The 22,025-nt window shown below is 37.5% G+C and overlaps 1 protein-coding gene across 1 annotated transcript in view; it reads left to right on the top strand.

Moving 5' to 3' along the window:
• Positions 1–22,025, top strand: part of astn2 (astrotactin 2) — an 824,937-nt gene that overhangs the window by 533,237 nt on the left and 269,675 nt on the right. Inside the window, exons 11-12 of the mRNA XM_030148576.1 lie at positions 999–1,073; positions 12,287–12,424. Coding sequence (XP_030004436.1) covers positions 999–1,073; positions 12,287–12,424 — 213 coding nt within the window. The remainder of the gene's footprint in view (positions 1–998; positions 1,074–12,286; positions 12,425–22,025) is intronic.

The raw sequence follows: 22,025 nt of genomic DNA, 5'->3' as shown, positions 1-22,025 counted from the left end.
CCACAGGGAGCCGCAGCAGAGGGATGAAAGAGCTACATGCAGCTCCAGAGCTGCCTGGTAGGATATAGTCTATAAAAATGGTGTTGACAGGAGGAACCTGTCAGTACTCCTCAAGGCGCCTCAGTAAGCAGAGACATGGAGGATCCACCACCAGAATACCTGCTAGCTGTCCTCCAGTGTTGTTTGGCATGATGGTGATGATGATACTGGGATGTCTAGTGTGGTTATGATTTGAATCCCCACTGCAGCATTTTTATTGGCTACGATACAGAGTTTTCTTTGATGTAAGTTATCTATAAGTTCTCAAAATGTTCTATGTAAGCTATATGAATACGCCCAAAACACAAATAAAAATATTTAAAAATTGATAGTTCATCTTATGCCAGCGTTTTAGAGACATTTTGATACATTGACATACACTGCCTAAATCATTTTAGATTCATGGGTCTTGTTTTTTGCAGCAGTAGTTGCCTTAATTTCTGAGAAAATGCCCATCAGTGTCCTATCTCCCAGTGATGGAGAATATTTTCAAATATGTGCTTAGATAAAGCACAGCCTGACCTTGTGTCAAACTTGTCAAAATGTGCAATACATTATGAGTCACCAGAGCAAATGCACATGTAGACAAACAGACCTGATTACAAATGCTATTGTCTTTCTGACTCTGACTCTGTTTGACAATTAGCAGCCCTGCCCAATCATCGGGTAATTAAAAAGGTCACACATTGTTCTTCAGCTCCACCTGTCATGAGTTGGAATCAGTCCACTCACCGATCTCATTTCCATTCACTGCTGTGTAGGAGCAGTAATTGATGGAGGGAAATCCAATCCATAAAACACCAGCTTTTATCCACTGTTTTGACTTTGTGTTTCATAGATTTTTTGGTGACATAATTCTTGAGCACAGCGTAAACATTGTCAAGTAATACATACTTGTAATAAGAGGGGGTGTAAATCACTGTAATCTAATTTTCTGCTCTTCTCTGCCCTCTGCATAGTCCTTGGCCGTATGCTAACTTGGAGAAAGGCTATGACCTAGTTACCGGAGAGCAGGCCCCAGAGAGGATCTTCAGGTGGGTTTTTCTCTTCCTTTGCTCTTGTTCTTGTCCTCCTGAATCCATGTTCTCTGCCGGCCATCTGCGACTCTGTTAGCTCGGTGCAGTGTTGTTGGGTGTGGGGTTTTTTTTGTTTTTTTTTGTGTATGTCTGTGTGTGTTTGTGTGTGAGATGAAGCATACAGATGAGAATCCTGCAGATTCACATGTGACCAGTTGGATGAACATAAGATGCACCTCTTTCTGGGGCTGAGTCTCACCCATGGGCCCTCATGTGGGAAAATAGCCCACGGGGCTGCCTTGAATAGACTCCTTTCAAATGCTTTTACTGCCATTTTTGTTACACTTCTCAGTCTTGATGGGGTCATCATCTTTGACATTTTTCAACAAGTGCAAGGCTCAGAGGACCCGTTCACCACACCAAGCTGGACTTTTTTTGAAAGGTTTCATAAAACACTCCTATTTTCTTGTTTTATTTTATGTACCTTGGGTGTCCTTTCTGTGCTTCAAAAAGGTCCATCCAGCAGAATGACTGCACTACACACACCTTCAAACAAAGACTAACAAAAGGAGTGTACTGTTGTGCCCCTGGCTTCACATATTGTTAGCCTCATTGCATAATTGCCTAAGTCATACACTATATGGACAAAAGTATTGGGACACGTTGAATCCAGGTGTTTCTTTTCTAACGGGGTCTGGGATACAAAACAATAATGACAAATGTCATAATATAGTTCTGTACAGACACACTCACTGCTAGGCTCAAGTCTTTTATTGTTTTTACGAAGTCTGCAGAAACACCAAGAGAGTAAAGGACCCAGAGCCAAGTGCTAATGTTCAGTGGGTCACTAATGGAAGGCTTCCATGTCAGTGCGGTACAGGGAACGATTGAAGAGCACACTGTTGTGCTCTTGAGCTGGTCAGACTTTGGGTCCTTGGAAAAAAAAGAGGCTTTGGTTTCACAGGAGAATGCAGAAAAAATGTCTCCTCTTTTTTTTTTTTTTTTCATTAGTTCCAAGGAACAGTGAAGGATAAAAACATCTGAAGGCATCAAGGTTGCATGATGACAATAGAAAGGTTAGCTGAAAAAGACAAGTTTTACTTAAATTGAATGGATTTATTAGTTGAAAGAAGCTTTTCCAGTTTTACTTTGGCAAATAATAAAGTTGCAGTTAATGTAAGATATTTAAATACAAAATTTGACAGCCCAAAATCTTGCGTTTCTGTTCTGTCTAAAGCATGTTTGGATTTGATGTCAATAGAATTTCATGCATAAAAGGTTAAACTTAAATTATCATGTAAATCTGGAGGGAAAAATCTTTACAAAACCGTTTGTGTTGGTGTAAAATGAAAATAAATCATTAAGAATAATGCCGGCTAGATCTGCAGATTTGAAAGTAATTAGTGCTTAGTTGCCCATATGCTCAGATACATTAAAAACATAGCTGTTTTTGTGTTGCTTCTGAGGCCTTTCCAGATGTCATTATTCCCAGATGACAGCGCTCCAAACTGCTGCTGGGGGAGTATGGGATGGAGGGGGAGGGGGGGGGGTGGCATCCTGAGGACATTAGTCTCCACATGGGAAAAACATTTTCAAGAAAAAGAATTGATTTAACTCCTGACGGTCATGCACATGCACATTTACAGTGATGAAAGCCAAAACAGAAGGATTAATAATTAAACTAGGTTGGCAGAGCTGAATGTGTTTATTTAGCAGCGTCAGTGATGCACATTAACGAATTATCACATCATGAAGTGGCTGGTATTATACACTGTTATGTTCGGTGCTTAACAAATTAAAGTTTTACCATTTTGAAACAGGAATGAGGAATTTAAGCTGAATTCACCTTTTTTTTTCCCAAATCTGAGCCATAACCATTAAACTCAACCACTAAAACTAATCATTTTGTTCTGGAATACAAGTAAATAACTAATTTGACCATAATAATGTGCTTTTTTTCAGTTTTTTGTAACACAGCAAATTTGAAAATTCTTGGATGATAATAATAAATCTATTTTTGCCACAGTAGTTTTACAAATAACATACAAAAACAAAAAATCAACATTAGCTTCTCTCTTATAATATACACTGCCTGGCCCAAAAAAAGTCACACATGCAATATTTCACTGCACCACCTTTGGTTTTGATTACAGGAGACATTCACTGGGACATCTTTTTTGCCACATAATGCTTATGTAGTGTCACAATAAGGTTGATGATGTTTTTTCCATCCATACTTATCATTAATTTTTCATTATTGATGATAGATAATTGGTCCGCAGCGTCAAGTCTTCATCACATCCTAAATTAGAGTCTGGCCTTTATGGTGTCTAATCCATATGTGGCAGTCACCCCTGCCACTAATCATACACCACACAGTCACTCCTTCCACATGGCAAACAATAGTCAGGTAGCATACTACTGATCGCTTGGTGGGTGCACACATTGGGCTACATTTAGACATCTGAGTCAGTCTCCTGTGCTGTTTTTCCCCCTGACATTGTACAATAACACACACAAACACCAGTAAGGTTGAATTAGGTCTTTAATTATGATAAATTCTATATTTTGAGATTTTGTTCCTAATTATGTTTTTCCTTCACTTACCATGGTGCTTCGTGGTTCTGGGCAGCGGAAAATGACCCAAAGGGAGCATCAGGCTGCCTTTTAGGGTGTATTCACACCTACCACGTTTGGACTGTTTAAAATGGACCAGAGTTCGTTTCCCCACAAAGTCCGGACTTTTTTTTTTAGGTGTGAATACAAACATGCGAACTCTGATTCGAACCAAACAAGAGGACCGAGACCACCTAGAAGAGGTGGTCTCGGTCCGCTTCCAAACGGACTCTGGGCCGGTTCACTTCTGGTGTGAATATAACGGACCTTGAACTGAACCAAACCCAGGAATCTTGCGCCTTTTTGTGCTTGACGAGCCACCGTAGCCGCTGGAAGTAGCTGAGGTTTATGGGTGGTCAGAGCTAATAGTAGCAGTCATGAGCTGTGGACAGATGTGGAGCAATGAGGAAATTGAATCTGCCATTGACATTTGGTCAGATGCCCATATTATGAAACTGGCTCCGACTGAGCTTTTCTTGAGTGTTAGCATTATTTTCGAAAATTTGTGTCAGTAAAAATACAATTTATATTCTGAAAATGATAACTGTAGGTAGGAGTACCACAATTATTTTCATCAACACTGGCTGTCTCTGGTTCACCCTGCCCCCGACTTTTCTTTCCAATGCTAGCGCAGTTCATCACATGCGTGCTTGTGTTCACGTATTTTGGTCCACTTGCAAAAAGTGCAATGTGAATGCGATCCGACCCAAATGAAAAAAATAAAGTCCGCATTTGATCCGAATCAAATAAGCGGACCAAAGGACTTTTCAGGTGTGAATACACCCTTATAGTGCCTGAGTTAAACGTGGAAAATAGACTCAGCCTGTCGTACTGCACCATACCTTGTTGTCGGAGAATTGATTGTAAATTCTATGGTTGATTGGATGAATCCTTTGATGTAAGTTTAAAACACATAAATTGTTTTGTGAGATAACTATGGGAAATAACCTATGGAGTTAGATGAAATGTTTAATTAGTTCCAATTACAAATGGTATGGTCCAGTGGGAGGGGCCTAACCTTTTGTCGGGGCCTAGATTTTACGGTGAGAATGAAAGAAGCACAATAACCCTGTAGATTTATAAAAATTTATTACAACATGATGTTTCAAATTGAAGTGAACAACCAACAATAATCAGCAATGATCAACACACAGATTCAGAGATAAAATCTCGCTGTTTGCAAACAGGGTGCGGTCTGCTAAGACTGGACACAGACACATAGAAGTCAAAGAGCTTTTATACTGTGCAGGTCACGTATGCATGTTTACCTAAGTTCCATAACATGTCCCTACAGTATCTGATTTTGACTAGATTTTTTTGATTTGCTCAGTCACTTCAGTATAGCAAGTACAAAGTCTAAAATCGTCAGAATGACAAGTACAAAGTTTAGACAAAATGTATCAGCGATAATTCGTTTTCCTTCCACACCTTTAAATGGAGGAGGTCTGACATTGCTCATGGCAGTTAGAGAAGGACTGTGGTGCTCTGCAGACCTGTGTGCTCATTTTTTGTTATTATTGTCATTATTTGCTAATTTCCTCGGATGCACTTTAAGGGCAATAAAGCTCTTCACCTTTTTTTTTTTAATCAAATGGACTTTATCTTGTTATTTTTTCTATAGTTTTAAGGTCAAATCAGACCTTTTCCAGGCAGCCTTTCGGCAACCTACCCTCACTTCTGGTCAGAGTGTGACACCATGCGTGAAAATGATCTCTCATTTTCCCTGAACCATTCTGTTACAAGCCTGATGTGATGATCCTAATCAATCCTGGCACTGTCCAGTCTTTTTGACATTAGAGACATGAGAGGACACTTACTGACCTAAGCATGTTATTGGAGGACATAACAAGAATTTATTACGTTTGAGAAATTTTTCAACATTTTTTATTATTATGTAGAAAATCAACGTTAATGAAGTTACCATATTTGGTTCCTTATAAGTGGCAAAAAAAAAAAAATTGAAGAAATAAATATAATAACACAATAAAAACACATGTAAGGTGAAAAGAACATGTATTTTAGAACATTAGAACATTACTTTTAAAACATTAGACCAACATAAGTGCTGATCCAGACCCCTGTCCACATCCACATGATCCCTTTGAACATCATTCCTTACATTAGTACCATTACTTCAAGGTACCTAAAAAAGCGGGTACACTCACTGTTCATGCAGAGGTGGACCTTACAGACCCTGGAGACCACATTGGACCTGAGATTGTTGACTCACTGTCCTCACTGGAACTGATTCTGTCACTGTCTTGTAATATGTGCAGGAATTACCAAAAATAGTCACTTGCCCAAAAAAAGGTTAAAGGTGTGGGAGACTTTCGTGACCAATTTTTCATCAAATCTGTAAAACCTCAGTCATAGCCTAAGTATCATGAATCTGTAAGTCTTTCTGTGATTACTCACCTGAATCTCTTGCATTATGGTGAACAACAGCGGCAGCAGCAGGACAACCATATGATATTATATGGATGAAACAAACACGATGTGGAAATGGCTGAAACGCGGAATCAGCATGAGGAATATGCATAGAGGGAAGGGAGCTCCTGCTGTTTCCGCATCATGTCTGTAGCAGCTGCTGCTGTCAGGTGGCTGCGCGAACCTCCATTTCCCACAATGCATGTCGCAACAAAATTCCGAAGATGCCCGAGTTACCTCCTGGCTCTGTCTGTTAACACATAGTTTGTTTATGGTGGATGGCACTAAGAAATTGTTCACCATAATGCAAGAGATTCAGGTGAGTAATCACAGAAAGACTTACAGATTCGTGATGCTTCGGCTATGACTGAGGTTTTACAGATTTGATGAAAAATTGGTCCCGAAAATCTCCCGCACCTTTAAAGAGCCTCTACATATTGGTATATAAACCATTACAGAAACATAAAACGTGATTTTGGTATTTACCAATGCTGTTTGTGGTCTCATTGTAAAGCTATATATATATTGAACCCCAAAACCAAAAATGCCAAAAATGAAAACAGACTACAGTGATTTACAAATCAAGTTATTTCAATGGCCAGAATACAAAACCCCCTATCCAAAAAAATCACTTATTTCAGGAAAGAAAAAAAAAAATGCTTAGTGTTATTTTAGTATGGTCAAGGAGGTTTTTGTCAAGTGACCTTCATGTCATAAGAAAGGGTGGGATTATCTTGTAGATAGACTGAAAATGTGGAGTCATGCTTGTTCTCACCATTTAACCCTTTCATGCATGAATTATGAGAACCTTAATGGGCCCAAACATAGTAATATCCCGTCAGACAGCGAACTTTAATTGATTGCCATTCCAACATTTATTTCAATATAAAGTAGCTCCTTGTTTTGGATAACCCATTATGGTCCAACTAAAGCAAAAATGAATTTAAAAGTAAAAATATGGGTCAAACTGTCTCTAAAATGTCCCTTCAGAGAGATTTTGAATACCCTTTTTTTTTTTTTTTTTTTTACCCTAATCAAGTTATTTTTCCTCAGTGTTTTTATTCCTCTTTAGGCATGAAAAAAACAATGTGATCGAAAAAAATTTTATGAACCTATTTTTCATGGAGTTGCAAAAATATCCACTCAACTGGACATCATGCATTTAATTTTTGAAGCCAAGAAACATGTATTTACTGATACACTGTGTGAAAACTATGATTTTTTTTTTTTTTTTTTTTAATGCTGCTAATCTGATGTTTTATCACATTTGAACATACTTTAACATTAGTCATTACTCACTTTATGGAGATAAAATGTAAAAAAAAAAAAAAATTGTTTATGAAAATGGTTAATTACAGTCTATTAACAATAACAAGCAATTGATTTACACTCAGACATGTTACTGCAGATCAGGTTTATCAAGAACAGCAAAGTTACAGTAATGATATGAATTACAACGTATGGGATGATGCATAAGTGTCCACTGTGTTGGCTGATATGGAAGTGAAACAATAAAATCCATAAATATACAAGAGAACAGCTGGAGAATAACTGTCCACTGTAGTGACCATTATGCATGAAAGGGTTAAGGTGAAAACACAAAATCTAAAAATTTGCAGATAGGAGGTTTTTTTTTTTTTTGGCTATCGATTTACAATATAAGTAAATATTTGGTTGCTGAGGAGACCAGTTCCACATTGTTGTCTGTTTATGGGTTCTTACTGCAGCCCTGCATCATTTTGGCTTTTTTTTTTTTTTTTTTTTTAATGATCCATCAAATGTGTTCATCTTGTCAAAAGTGTGGAAAGCTACTCAGCACTCAGAATCTATTACAACCGTTCAGTGGCTACATACAGCCTGTGATGTTCTGTTGTTAAATGCAAGCAAAAGAGGCCCTCTAGTGGTCAGAATAAGTTGCAGTAACATGTATTTTGTACTCTCAGAGTTCCCGTAGCCAGTTCAGACATAAGAAGGAACTAAACGGACATGTGTTTTTCACTCTGTTTGTATGGCAAGAAAACATTTGCCTGTGAGTATTTTACGTTCAGTTGTTGTAGGAATGAATAGTAAAAAATATCTCTGATGTAAACCTTTGTTGCTGGATAAAAAGACGTTATAAATCTTAAGCTAATCTGTAAATGCTAATCATTAGCGTGTCAAAGGATTTTCCCATTCAAGCTAGCATCAAGCTAGCGATCTATATCCTATTCATTTAAATGTGTAATGCCATGTACAGGGTGGGGAAGCAAAATTTACAATGTTTTGAGGCAGGGATTGAAAGACAGTGTATGACCAGTTAGTTTATTGAAAGTCATGAGAATTTATTTGCCACAAGAAAATTGACATAATAAAAAATGTTTTTATTCTATGTGTCCTCCTTCTTTCTCAATAACTGCCTTCACACGCTTCCTGAAACTTGCGCAAGTGTTCCTCAAATATTCGGGTGACAACTTCTCCCATTCTTCTTTAATAGTATCTTCCAGACTTTTGTCGTAATAGTTTTGCTCATAGTCATTCCCTTCTTTCCATTATAAACAGTCTTTATGGACACTCCAACTATTTTTGAAATCTCCTTTGGTGTGACGAGTGCATTCAGCAAATCACACACTCTTTGACGTTTGCTTTTCTGATTACTCATATGGGCAAAAGTTTCTGAAAAGGTATGGATAATAGTGTTAGGTATGATTATGACATCAATATATGTTTGGTTTCAAAACAATTGACGTAGTGCCTGCTGAGAAAAAACAACTAAATGGTCATTGTAAATTTTGCTTCCCCACCCTGTAAATGTACTAAAGCAGTGAAGATAACTGAGAAATATTCTGTATGTATGTTTGCAGTTTTACAGTGAGCCTCAAGTAAAGCTTTGGAGAGAAGTTTTCGGTGTCCGGCTTTTCTTGGGAAACCTGTTGTCTCTCCCAAGCTAGTCTACACACACACAAGCAGGGACAGAAAACAGCCCAATAGGATCTGAAGTGGGTTTGACCAGTAAAACAATAACATAAGAACCTATGAATAATTACCACGACAATGTTTTTGCGAAAAAGGAAAATTAAATGTTAAATGTATGAACATGTTAACATTTCCTCCTGAGGCTTGGGTAAGTAAACATTTTAACCCTGCTACTTCTCTAACTTCAGGTGGGTCCTTTATTTCCTGTCTTTCATTATTGGACACACTGATTAATCCAGGTGCGCTTATTTAATCAGTAGTCACAACAAGAAGTAGCAGGGACACCTGGATTAATCAGTGTGTCCAATAATGAAAGACAGCAAATAAAGGACCCACCTGAAGTTCAGGAAGTAGCGGGGCTGTGCATAGAGTCCATTGCCTTGATTGGAAACAGCATGATGCAACAATTTCTTTAGATATTTTATTTATCGGCTAAAATTTGCTTAGAGGTCTTATTTATGTCGTTGTGCATAAGAAATCAATATAAGTGAATCCCCAAAGGAACTTTGTGTTGGCAAATGCAAGTTATGCAAATTTGCAGGATTTCAGTTTTGTTACAACATGTTGATGGTCATATGAACTATGGTTTCAGGTCAAAAATGTCCAGTTTCGTCACAATTAATACTATGTTTTCATGTCACCGATGGCCAAGTTATATTTTAACTGAATTTACCCGAAAAACAAATATTCTATCCTTTTCGATTCCCCAGTTTTTCTTACAAGATTATATACTACATATCACATGTTTTATTTTTACAGGTTGCAATATGGAGTATGGTGCTGATCCATCCTGCTTATGTTACGCCAATACATACATTAAGAATGTCACATGTAACTTTTTAAATCAACAGTTTTCTAATAATAAGCATTTTTATAAAGAAATAACAATTCTATATTGCTATTTACTCTTTAGTATGATGATAAACTATACAATAAATAATTATGATACTAGTTTTTGCACAGGGATCATTTGTGGAAACGGTGACATGGCTGCCGAGCATCAGTATGACAACCATGTCACATCCGTCCACTGCCACATTTTGTGTTTTTGTGAAGCTGTTATTGTTTTAAATGCACAATACTAACATTTATGAATAAGAGGATAATTAGCAATAGTAAGTACATAAGTTTATTACTGATAAAGTTCTGGTACTGACCAGATCATCATGGGTAATGTCACGTCCGTCCACCAGCAAAAGTTTTCACATACACGTGCTATTCAAAATCCAATATTTCTGAAAATATAGCTTCCACTGTCAAATAATATCAGTAGTCTGTGCACAAATGTATTAGCATTATTTCAACACAGTTCTATGCATTTCTTACAACTTTTTTTTTGACAAAAATGGCCACTCATTTGACCCCCTAAGTAAATTTTAGCCATTATTTATTTTTGTTTTTAAAGCGTTGAAACCCTCATCCAAGGCAGAGGACAAAAATGCATTGCTTGGTCTCAGGAGGATTTACAAACTATCCTTTCACACAAAAAAAAGTGAATAAACTGAAAAACGACAAGTTTCATGAGAAAAATAAGTGCAATTTTAACAGTTTTCTGCCTCAAATGATCATTTATACATGTGTGTAAGAGATCGCTTGGAGCTAAAATAATTTTGACATCCTTGACTGTTAATATATCCAGTGGAATTTTTGCACTTTGCAAATTCATGCTGAGGGCCAGACCAGAACCTTTGGTGGACCGGTTTTGGTCCGCAGGCCGTATGTTTGAATTTCGGCATTGTCTTACCGAAACCCTACATTTACCAGAGGGCCTCATCCCTTGTACACAGACATTTCTCCACATTATTTGGATGATATGATGCACTGTAGACGACAAGATATTCAAGGTCTTCACTAATTAGACTTTGAGGAGCATTATTCTGAAATTATTAAGCAATTTTTAAACATTTTTTGCAGATTATTGAACTTTACTCTGTCTTTATTTGCACCCCTTCCTTTGTAAGACGCTCTTTTTATACTCAGTCATGTAACTGACCTGTTGCCAGTTTTGCTCATTAGTTGTAAAATGTCCCTCCAGCTGTTCTCTTTGTACCACAAATGTGTTACTCACATCAAAAAAAAAAAAAAAAAAATCATAAAATTATTTATTTTATCTGTTTTAAATAAAATATGCATTGTGACAAATGCAAATCACTGCATTCTGTTTATATTTACATTTTGAACAGTGTCCCAACTTTATCTGAACTGGGGTTGAATATATATTGATTTTTATCTTAGGACTTAGTGCAGATGCAAGATGTGATTCATCTAATTGTGTCCCGGAAACTATCCAAAATATAATCCACTTGGCCCGGTTTATCCGATCATTGTCACAACACCCTGAATAAAGCCTCATGCTGCTAGGCAATATTTTGTGTCCCTATGATTTTCATATTTCATCAATAACAAATTACATTTTTCTAACAAATGACTTAAAATATTTATTTGTTTATTCATCACGTAGAGATAATAGCCATTTTAAATACTATTTTGCATTTTACATATCTTTTTATTCTGGTTGATCTTTTCCATAGTGGTGATCGATGTTTACAGGAAGAATGAATCATGAAGTGATTAAAAAAACGGAACTATTTATGGTGCAAAGTAAACACCTTCTAATCAGACTTAACTGGCCAAATTATATTTATTTTCTATTTTTGTCTTCCAACCTTATTAATATTAACCAAACAAAAAATCTATCTACAGATCCCATTTTCAGGAAGAGACATATGCATTTTGTCCTGCAGAATAAATCTGCAAACTGAACTAAGCTTCAGTTCTTACTCACGTTTTTTTAAATGTCATCCCACACGTCACACTCTTAAATTGTAACCATGTGAGGAGATTTTATCCGGAAGCTGTTTATCTGTAGAGGGTTCACCAGGTAAAGGTCAGTCATTCGAAGCTCTACGGCTTATTTTCTAAACGGGTTTATAAAATTTAATGTAACTTTTGTAACATTTTTTTTTTACTTAAAGTTTTTTTTTGCAGAACACTGTAAATGTGGGAAAAAAACAAATAAACAAAAAAGAGTAGTGCTTTCCAGTTTGTTTCCAAACATGTCACCAGATAACGGGAATGTCTACCTGCATGAACTATTTACTTTTGTGTTTATTCATGCAACATTTTTTTTTTTTTTTTTCCACAGTTTGTACGATATGTGCTGATGCATAATTGCAGCAGAGGTGAATCTAGTCACAGTGCTGACGTTTTTGACATGTGTGATTGTGCCACTACAGATCGTTCTACAGTCTGGGCCAAGGCTTGTGGCTGCCAGTCAGCAAGAGCTTCGTGGTGCCGCCGGTGGAGCTGTCAATCAACCCCATCGCCAGCTGTAAGACAGATGTGTTGGTGACTGAAGATCCAGGGGAGGTCAGGTCAGTGTGACAGTCGGACTCAATTTACAGCTCAGGATTTGTCACACGGAAAAATTGGGTATATTTTTCTGTTGTGAAAGCCATGTAAACCTGCTGTACAAAAACCAATAACACCTACAAAGTGTTTATTCCAATGTGGTTCATTTTTAATGTTGAAATTAAGCTAATTAAAATGTTATCCTGCTAGTCTGATTTCATTATTTTAGGTTGCTGTTACCTCTTTGCCACATATCTATCCACATCAAATACTGCCTTCACATGGTATCGGATAGATGATCCTTTCCACTAGTGAATTTGAAATTACAAGTGCGTTGTGTTCAAGTGCTTTTGTTGTCGTAGTGAAATGAAAAATGCCTGACACACAATTTATTGTGACCTGCTAGTTGGATGGAACATTTTTGGACATATTAATTCATCTGCCACAGCATTTAATTTAAAAAAAAAAAAACTTTTTAGGCAAATTGCATATGCTATAAATGTGCAAAATCATCAGCTAACAGGAGCAGAATGTTAATAAAAGCTGTGTTCATCATCCACGATGAATCCCTGTTGCTCTCCGACATGTTGAAAAGTTCAAAGGTTATTTTCATCGCATGGATCAAAATTATTTTCCCAGTTCTCCAATGGAAAATATGATGTGAGGGCGTGTTCATGTGCAATGTTTGAATTTGTAACCAGTATTTATCATAATTCTCATGGTACGTGAAGGCAGGATCAGTGACTTCAGTCGTAAGGAATGTCACTTTTCACAAATTCACATACAGTATATATGATAGCAATAAAGAAAACCAGGGCTTAATTCGAACTGGATCCAACTGGATTGGGATCCGGAACCTATTTCATTGGATCCGGCAACTCTATGGAAAAAAAAAAAGCTTGAATGAAAAAAAAAAGTGCTTATTGTTATCTGTCTTGTTAATCTTTATTCCCCATCGAAGTTACACAAAAGTCTTGTGTTCAGATGCATTTTAAGGTCAATTTTAAGGGAAACAGGGACATAATAGGGGCAGTCTGTTATGCATGGACATCTCTAATCATGTCCACTTTCACCTCTGCAAAAATCTAAACAAAAAACCCCAATATTATGGATGCTGTCCAGCTTAAGCCTTATTTTTCTGTTAATAAAACATTTTCCCTTCAGCACCACACTTTTGGGTTCAGTCATTGAGGGCATCTTGACAATTTGTATATGAGAGAGAGAGAGAGACAGACAGTTTGTTGAATAAATTTGGTGATGATTGAACGCAGTTTTCGGACATTAAGCTACGTTAAGCTTTTTTACATTAAGTGTTTTAGACTGTCCCCATTACCTCCACCCCCGTTTTGAGTCGCCAGATCCACCCCCCCACCCCCCCATGTTTTGGCACCTCCCATTTTACAAATTAACCCTATAATGCCAAGCATATCATATTTGATACATGACTTTTGAAGCCCTCTACATGATCAGTGTGATTTTTTTTTTTCTTGAAAAACCTTAGATACATGCAATACATGGATAATCCACCAGGGGGGAGGAATTCATTCACCAGAGGCCTTTCCAGTTACACTACAAGACTGTCATTAATGAGGAAGGAGACAAAACTTTGCCAATTTTGAAAAGGAATTATCCATTTGTTAGACTTTTTTTTTATTTTAATGTGTTTTTGTTTGTTCAAAATTTATAATATTTGGACATTGAGACCCAATGTATCAAATATGATACAAAATTGAAAATCATACATGGAAATTGATATTTGAAAAAAAAAAATGTTTTGGTTGTTCGGAAGGACCAATAAAGGCTCCAGTTTCCAAGAACTGGAATTTTCTGTCAATGATTTAATGGTTCAGGCTTTATAGCAAAGGTGTCAAACTCCGGGTCCTCGAGGGCCGGTATCCTGCATGTTTTAGATCAGTGTTTTTCAACCTCGGGGTCGGGACCCCACTTGAGGTCGCCTGGAATTCAAATGGGGTCGCCTGAAATTTCAAGCAGCTGATAAAAATAAAAATAAATAACGCACTCATAAAAAATATATATATGTTGAGTTGACAGAGACAATCCCAATCCATAAAAGACATGACAAACTGTGAAACTAAAATTGAAGCACTGTGGTTCTGTTTATCTTTCAAATGTTCATTGTGGTCAGTTTCAGATGATGCAGCTCTTTCATAATTCATAGCTTGAGTTCTTGTTTGTTCAGTATTAATTGTCAGCCTTGTAAATCCAAGCTGGACTGACTGTACATATCCTGGCCAAGGAAAATCAAATTCTCACTTTGTGCAGTAATCTACACCTGGCTTTTCTGCCTCCGTCCATAATAATATACATTATATTAGCCTAAATGTCGTCTAAAATTAATGTTTATTTGCAACATAGTATAGCAAACTGTTACATGATCAAAAACAAATTAATTTTAGCAAAAAAAATGTCTCCGTTTGGAATGTCTGGGTTCGCCAGAAATTTGTGATGTTAAAATGGGGTCACGAGCCGAAAAAGGTTGGAAACCACTGTTTTAGATATTTCCCTCTTCCAGCCACACCTGGTTCAATTAATGATCAGCTCATCATCATGCTCAGTAGAAGCCTGATAACAATGTAATGGCTTCCAGGTGTGATGGAAGAGGGAAATATCTAAAACATGCAGGATACCGGCTCTCGAGCACCGAAGTTTGACACCCCTGCTTTACAGGGTAAAGCACTGAAGAAAACCATATTAAACATAACAGAGATACCTTTTAAAGATCCATATACTTTTACAAATAATGCTGCCAAAACAATTTATCTTGCTCTTTCTTTTTTTTTTTTTTTAATTCACTTTTTATTGACATTCTATAACAATGTTGACAAATATATTCATTTTAAATGTCATCAACATTATGTTAATCTGAATGTCCCATTTTTTAACAATGAAACAAACAAAAAGAACATAAACAAGTAGGGAGTGAATTGCAGTTATTACGTTTACTATATCTAATCTTCTATTCAAAAATAAAAGTATCAAAGTCCGGTCTGCGTGGCATGATGTATTCCATCCATTTCTTCCACCGCGTAACAAACAAGTCCTTCTTATAGTTCACCTCTGCAGTAAGTCTCTGCATCTTATATATGTCCACTGTAATGTCCATCCACATGCTCAGCGTTGGGCTTTCCGATGAAAGCCATTTTTATCTTGCTCTTTCAACCATTTATTGTCACATTTTTATTGACATAACATTATCCGCACAAGCATGGATCTAAAAGGGTTGGCAAAATCTCAAAGTCAGGTAACCTTCAATATAGTCCATTAAGTGACTGCGACTTTTATGATTTTTTTATGATTGGTCCATTATATTAATTGCACAATACTGTAAATCTCCAGTCTTAACACAACCAATTCATTTCCACTATCAAAAAGTTTACATTAATAATAAGTGGTATCTATATAGAAACTCATTTCCAGTACTTTTGGATTGTTTACTATTGACAATACTTATGACTATATGACTTGAAATTACATAGCTTAAAAGGGGCTGTGTATTCAGGTTTGTAGATTCATTTTTATCGTATGAATATATACAGAGTAGATCTGGCAATGTGACAGTAGCAGAGGAGGAAAAAAAAAAGAGACAAACAAACTCACCTTTTGCCATGTGCATAGAGAACTGAAAACCAAACCAAACATGAAATTAATGTCAACAAGGTTATGGATCTGGTGATGACTGAATACTGGCAACAAAAGAGTAATGTTTTCCCATCCGGCCAGGCAATCGGTTCTGGCATGGATGAGTGCAGCTGAACACCACAAATCAACATTAATGTCAGAGCGTCAACGATGATTGTAAGCCTCCTCAATGTAGTCTTTTTTTAAAGACCAAAATTTCTTTGATTTCAGTCACACAACTATACTGCATAAAATATCCAATAATCGTAATTGTTTGTTTGTTTGTTTGTTTGTTTGTTTGTTTGTTTATTTATTTTTAAGGCAGGGCTGTCAAACATATGTCTAGCCTGTGGGTTGAATTTGTGAAATGCAAAAACTACAGTTAAGATATTAATTAATGGTGTCAAAAATATTTTAGTTCAGGACATATGCAATCTTAATCTAATTCAGACGTGTCAGACCAGTAAAATACTGTCATAATAACCTGTGAATAATGACAACCTCCAATTTTTCTCTTTGATTTAGTGTAAAAAAAGGAAAATTATATGAAAATATCTACATTTGAAAAATTATGTTAATAAACAAGGGAATAACATGAACAAATATGAACAGATATGCCAAATATGCCTGGTACTAAATGTTTTGTATACAGTGGTACCTTGACTTTTGTGTTTAATTCGTTCCGTGACTGAGATCGTAACTCAATTTGCTTGTATATCAAATCGATTTTCTCCAATGAAATGAATTGAAATGCCATTAATCTGTTCCAGTCCCATAAGCTGAAATACATGGAGATAATGTCTAGCCAAAACTTATATCCAAAACTTATTTCTAACCTATGAGTAACGTGCTTTGAACTAGAGCTGCACAATATATCGTTTGAGCATCATCATCGCAATATATTTCTGCGCAATAATCACATCGCAGGTCCTGCAGTGTAGGAGGCAAATTAATTCAATGCGTTCTCATCTAAGTTCAACTTGGGCACCTGACACACACTGCACACAATGATCCACCAATCGCAATTGCTCTTAATCAGTTTGTGAAAGCAGACCACGCCCCTGCACATGGAGTGAGTCGCTGGTAACAACATTGAAAAATGAGCAACGAACAAGAGACAGTCACTGAAAATGAAGACTTGGTGCCTAAAAGAAAAGCAACGTCATTTATCTGGAATTATTTCAGCTACAAGAAGGACGATATTGAAACACGAATTCTGTGTTGATAGTGCCTTGCACCTGTTGCCACAATGAGAAGAAACATAACTAATTTCTTTGACCATTTACGTCGGCACCACACATATATTATATCCTCCTGAGCATTTTTTCATATCACAGTATATATCGCTGGGTTAAAAAAAATCGCAATGTCAGTTTTTTTCCAATATCGTGCAGCCCTATTTTGAACTTATGTGTAACTTATATTGAACTCATCTCCAACTCATATTGATGTCTGTAGACATATTTGACGTGTTCTGGAGGACCGCTTCCAAACACGTGGCAAAGCATGTCAGCACCTCCCCTCTGGACAGCGATCGGACTTTGTTGTGCAGCAGGAGATAATACTTGTAAAACCTAATATCACCATAATCTTCAAATTTAGAATTACATTTTTCAAAAAGTAACAAACTAAATTAAAATACTTTTGAGTTAAATACTCATTATTAATTTTCCAAAGCCACAGGGAAAGAGCCACATGCAGCTCTGGAGCCACCTGGTAGGATATATAAAAATGAGGTTAACATGAGGTGTTAACCCCATACAGGAGATCAATCTCCCAATAGAAATGGGTGGTTCTTTCACTGGAGGAGAACTCAACTAATGCCGCATTTCCACTATGTGGTACCAGCTCGACTCAACTCGACTCGGCTCAGCCTTTTTGCGTTTCCATTACGAAAAAGGCCCGGGAATCTGGTACCCAGTACTAGTTTTTTGGTATCACCTCTGCCGAGGTTCCAAGTGATACTAAACCGTGACGTATAACACTGCGGACCACTGACTGGTCAGACAGTTTTCTCTGTGACCTGCCGTTTTACAAAAAACAGATGCAGAGGTGGACAGTAAATGCAGCAGTACATTAATCCACATGATAACAGCCCAAAACTACACCATGGTTGGTCGAGGAGATTCAGTCTTTGGTGGCCGACGTAAAAATTCAGGTGAGACAACATGCAACAAGCAAGTTTTCAGCAACTCTCTGACAGTGACGTGCAGTGGGGTTCATGGCTGGGGAGGCACTGACTCTTTCAGAGCCAGATCTACAAATATATGGTGGTCTGAGAAACTGGAATAGAGAGAGTGAACAAAAGGAATGACTTGGGTATATGGGCTCTGCATCAAGTCAGCATAGGTGGACTGGCAGGAACTCAACAGGAAACCTTCAAAAAGAGCCATTTCAAACTAAAAATAAAAAAAAGTTTATGGTCTTACCTTTATTTGTACATGAAATCCATCCATTCTCAGCTCAGAAATGTAATCCTCCATTTTTGACGACGTGAATTAAAGTGTATAAACTAGAAGCACTCGGAGAGCGCAGACCTCCGCCAAGGCTGATCAGTGGGCCCCCCCGTGGGCCCCCTCACCCCCGATCACCCCCAAAAGTTAATCATTTCTTCCTTATCCCATTTCCAACAAACCCTGAAAATTTCATCAAAATCTGTCCATAACTTTTTGAGTTATGTTGCACACTAACGGACAGACAAACAGACAGACAGACAAACAAACCCTGGCAAAAACATAACCTCCTTGGCGGAGGTAAAAAGAACGAAGAAGATTATAAGCGCATGAATCTGTGGACTCACAGGCGCCATCTATCATGAGGCAGGGGTACTGTTTGCCTCCCCTAGTGACTTTTTCACTGCGGTTTTATGATTAATCTGCGAGCCTAAACACATTACGGAAATACATTCCATACGTTATGCAGATTATGGAAGGATAGAGCATATAATCAGAGTGTTTGAAAGCATTTTAACTGCGATATACAGAGGGACAGCGACACAATATTTTCATTGGGTACCAGCAGAGTTCATGAGGGGAGTAGACAGTTCTCCTGGAGGCACAGCACAGCGCTGCCTCACGGCGTATCTCCTTCCTGTATTTGAACGGAGCATGCGGAAATTCTGCTATTCTAATTGACAAAAAAAACCAAAAACAAACAATATTGGATTCGAACGGAAAATGAGTTTATAGGACATACCAGCTGACAACTATCAACATTTATTATATTTTATAGTTAACTTTTTTTTCTTTTCAAGATTGACAAGGGAGGCTCTGCCTCCCCTGCCTCCTCTGACTGCACGTCACTGCTCTCTGAGCAGATGACACGGAAATAACGCACCGCATCACTATGACGTGCATGCACTATAAAGTGGGTAGTATCCTGTTATGGAAATGGTCTCCTGGAATACCGAGTCGAGTCGAGCCGAGCTGAGTTGAGTCGAGCTGGTTCTACGTAGTGGAAACGCAGCATAATTAAATAAAAAGTCCATAAATGACTTCCTATCGGTGCTCAATAGTTACTACATTGATATCACTAAACATTTCCATGTCATTAGCTAATAAGATATGGCCCATTATAAGTAAAGGCAAATTTTCAAGAATTTAAATAATTTCCCAAAAATTCCAAAAACTATATTTGTCAAAACTGTGAATCAATTTTGCAGACATTGTCCCACGGAAGCTACATACAAAAAAATTAATCCAACCAGTATTTTCAAAGAACATTGTTGAAACATAGACACTGGTGACCTTGAGTTTGACCCTTGAACCACTCAAGGTCAACGGTCATGGACCCAAATGAAAGTCCATATATGGACTTCATGTCAGTGCTCAATAGTAACAATATTGATATCTCTAACCATTTTCATGTTATACGCATCAAAATCTAAGTAAAGGCCATTTTTTTTTTATATTTCAAAAAATTCGCCAAAAATTTAAAAATCGAAATTGGTCAAACCTGTGAAAAAAAAATAGAAAATGAATCCGACTACAATTTTTGTCTGAGATGTTTGAAGAAATTGCCACTGCTGCTGCTGCTGCTGCTGCTGCTGCTGCTGCTGCTGATGATGATCATGATGATGATGATGATGATGACGAAGACGACGACGAAGACAGGGCCTTCAGAATAGCTCATAGCTGGCATGTCTAGTGAGCAAAAAACAGGCAGTTCAACTAAAAGTCCAAAAACAAGGAACACAAAGAGCACTGGGTTACAGATGGGAACATGACATTGACAAACTGATGTGGACCACAGGGGAAGTGGGAAACAGGCAGGTATGAGGTTGGGACCAAGAACGGAGGGAAAACTGTGGGCAAGTAGCCAGAAATGTGAACCGCCACTGAGAAATAGAGGGAAAAATGCAAAGACGGAAAGAAAACATGGATGGGGGCACACAAGAAGGATTAATTACATCCAACCTGGCATGGTCCAGATCTGTGGGATGTCCAGTCATACCATGTGCACAACTGAGGTTGAATGATACAGTTAAAACTGCAGCTAGTGGGATGTGTCCCAATATTTTTGTCCATACCTTTTATAAACACCAGTATTAATGGGAGATTTTTCTTTTTAAGCAAGATGTGAATAAAGTCGATGGTTAGTTCTGGTAGAAAATTATTTGGTCAGAGCATGAAGAACATTTTAGAAATGTAGGTTAGAGGTAGAACATTTAAAATCACAGTCGTAGATAAACAAAAAAAAAAAATCAATGTTGAGAAAAATGAAGTGAAAACTGTCAATGAGACGTTTTAGAAGCAACTATAATAATTTAGACAAAACTAACCAATGCAGTGATATTTATGACAATATAAAACTACATTATGACATTTATCATTGTTTTGTATCCTAGACCCCTGTTAGAAAAGAAACACCTGAATTCATGCCTAACGCATGAGAATGAGTTAGGCATTTATGCTATGAGGCTAACGATATGTTACACTGTATTCGGGTTTAGCTACATAGTGAACATTTGTAAAGAAATAAGCAATTTTTGATTTCTAACAAATGTAAACAATGGTATACGTTTGACTGTTGATATACACAAAATCAATGAGGCCACTGGTTTGAGCTTGCTAGACTTACAGAATACAATTTTTCCATTGGAACACAGTCCAATCTTTATGTGTTTATGTTTATGTTTACGCATTTGGCAGACGCTTTTTTCCAAAGAGACTTACAGGGGAAAACCAATTAAATCACTCAATCAATCAAATTTTTTATTTTTATGTTCTCTATCAAACTGATGGTTGCTTAACTCTTTCGGTGCCAGACAGTTAAGGGGCTAATAAGCCTTAAAAGTGCCACAGATTTTGGCCGTTTTTCAGTATTTCGCGTCGTTTTTATAATATTTGAAGAATCCTGCAGGAAACCACTCGGTAACATTCGACCGATTGCTAATTAGATTCAAAACACACCGGACGCAGCCAATTCATTATTGATCGTAATTTGCATAATTCATAATAATAATAATAATAATAATAATAATCTTTATTTATATAGCACTCTTCATACATTAAAAACTGTAGCACAAAGTGCTTTACATATCAGTTTAAAAATCAGTACCGTCCCCCACCCACACCCACCCACTCACCTGCACACACACACACACACACACACATATACTGTACATGCAAACCCACAAGCTCACACATACTTAAGAAGACTGACTGAGCACGGGTAGACCCGAACAAAAATGTACAAGTAAAAGTAAAACATCTATTTAGGAGGCGCTGTCTCAGGGAGCCATCCGCACCAGGAGGCAGCCGCTGACCCCGGCGACCAGGCACCAGCAACACAGCCCCGCATCCCAACTAGTGGGAGAGGGCCAACTGGGACCCCCACCCACCAGAAAGGAGCGGACCCCAGTGAGAGAAGGTGCCACAGCCCCCGGAGTCCACAGCCGCCCCCCAGCATTGAGGGCTCCCTCTGATGAAACACCGGAGAATAAGAAACATTAAAAAGATATAAAAATATTATTTGGTCGCGTGA

The sequence above is a fragment of the Sphaeramia orbicularis genome, chromosome 12, assembly GCF_902148855.1.
Source record: "Sphaeramia orbicularis chromosome 12, fSphaOr1.1, whole genome shotgun sequence".
In the NCBI taxonomy this organism is placed as follows: Eukaryota; Metazoa; Chordata; class Actinopteri; order Kurtiformes; family Apogonidae; genus Sphaeramia; species Sphaeramia orbicularis.
Note: the sequence above shows the minus strand (reverse complement) of the source record. Positions and strands in the feature narration are given on the sequence as shown.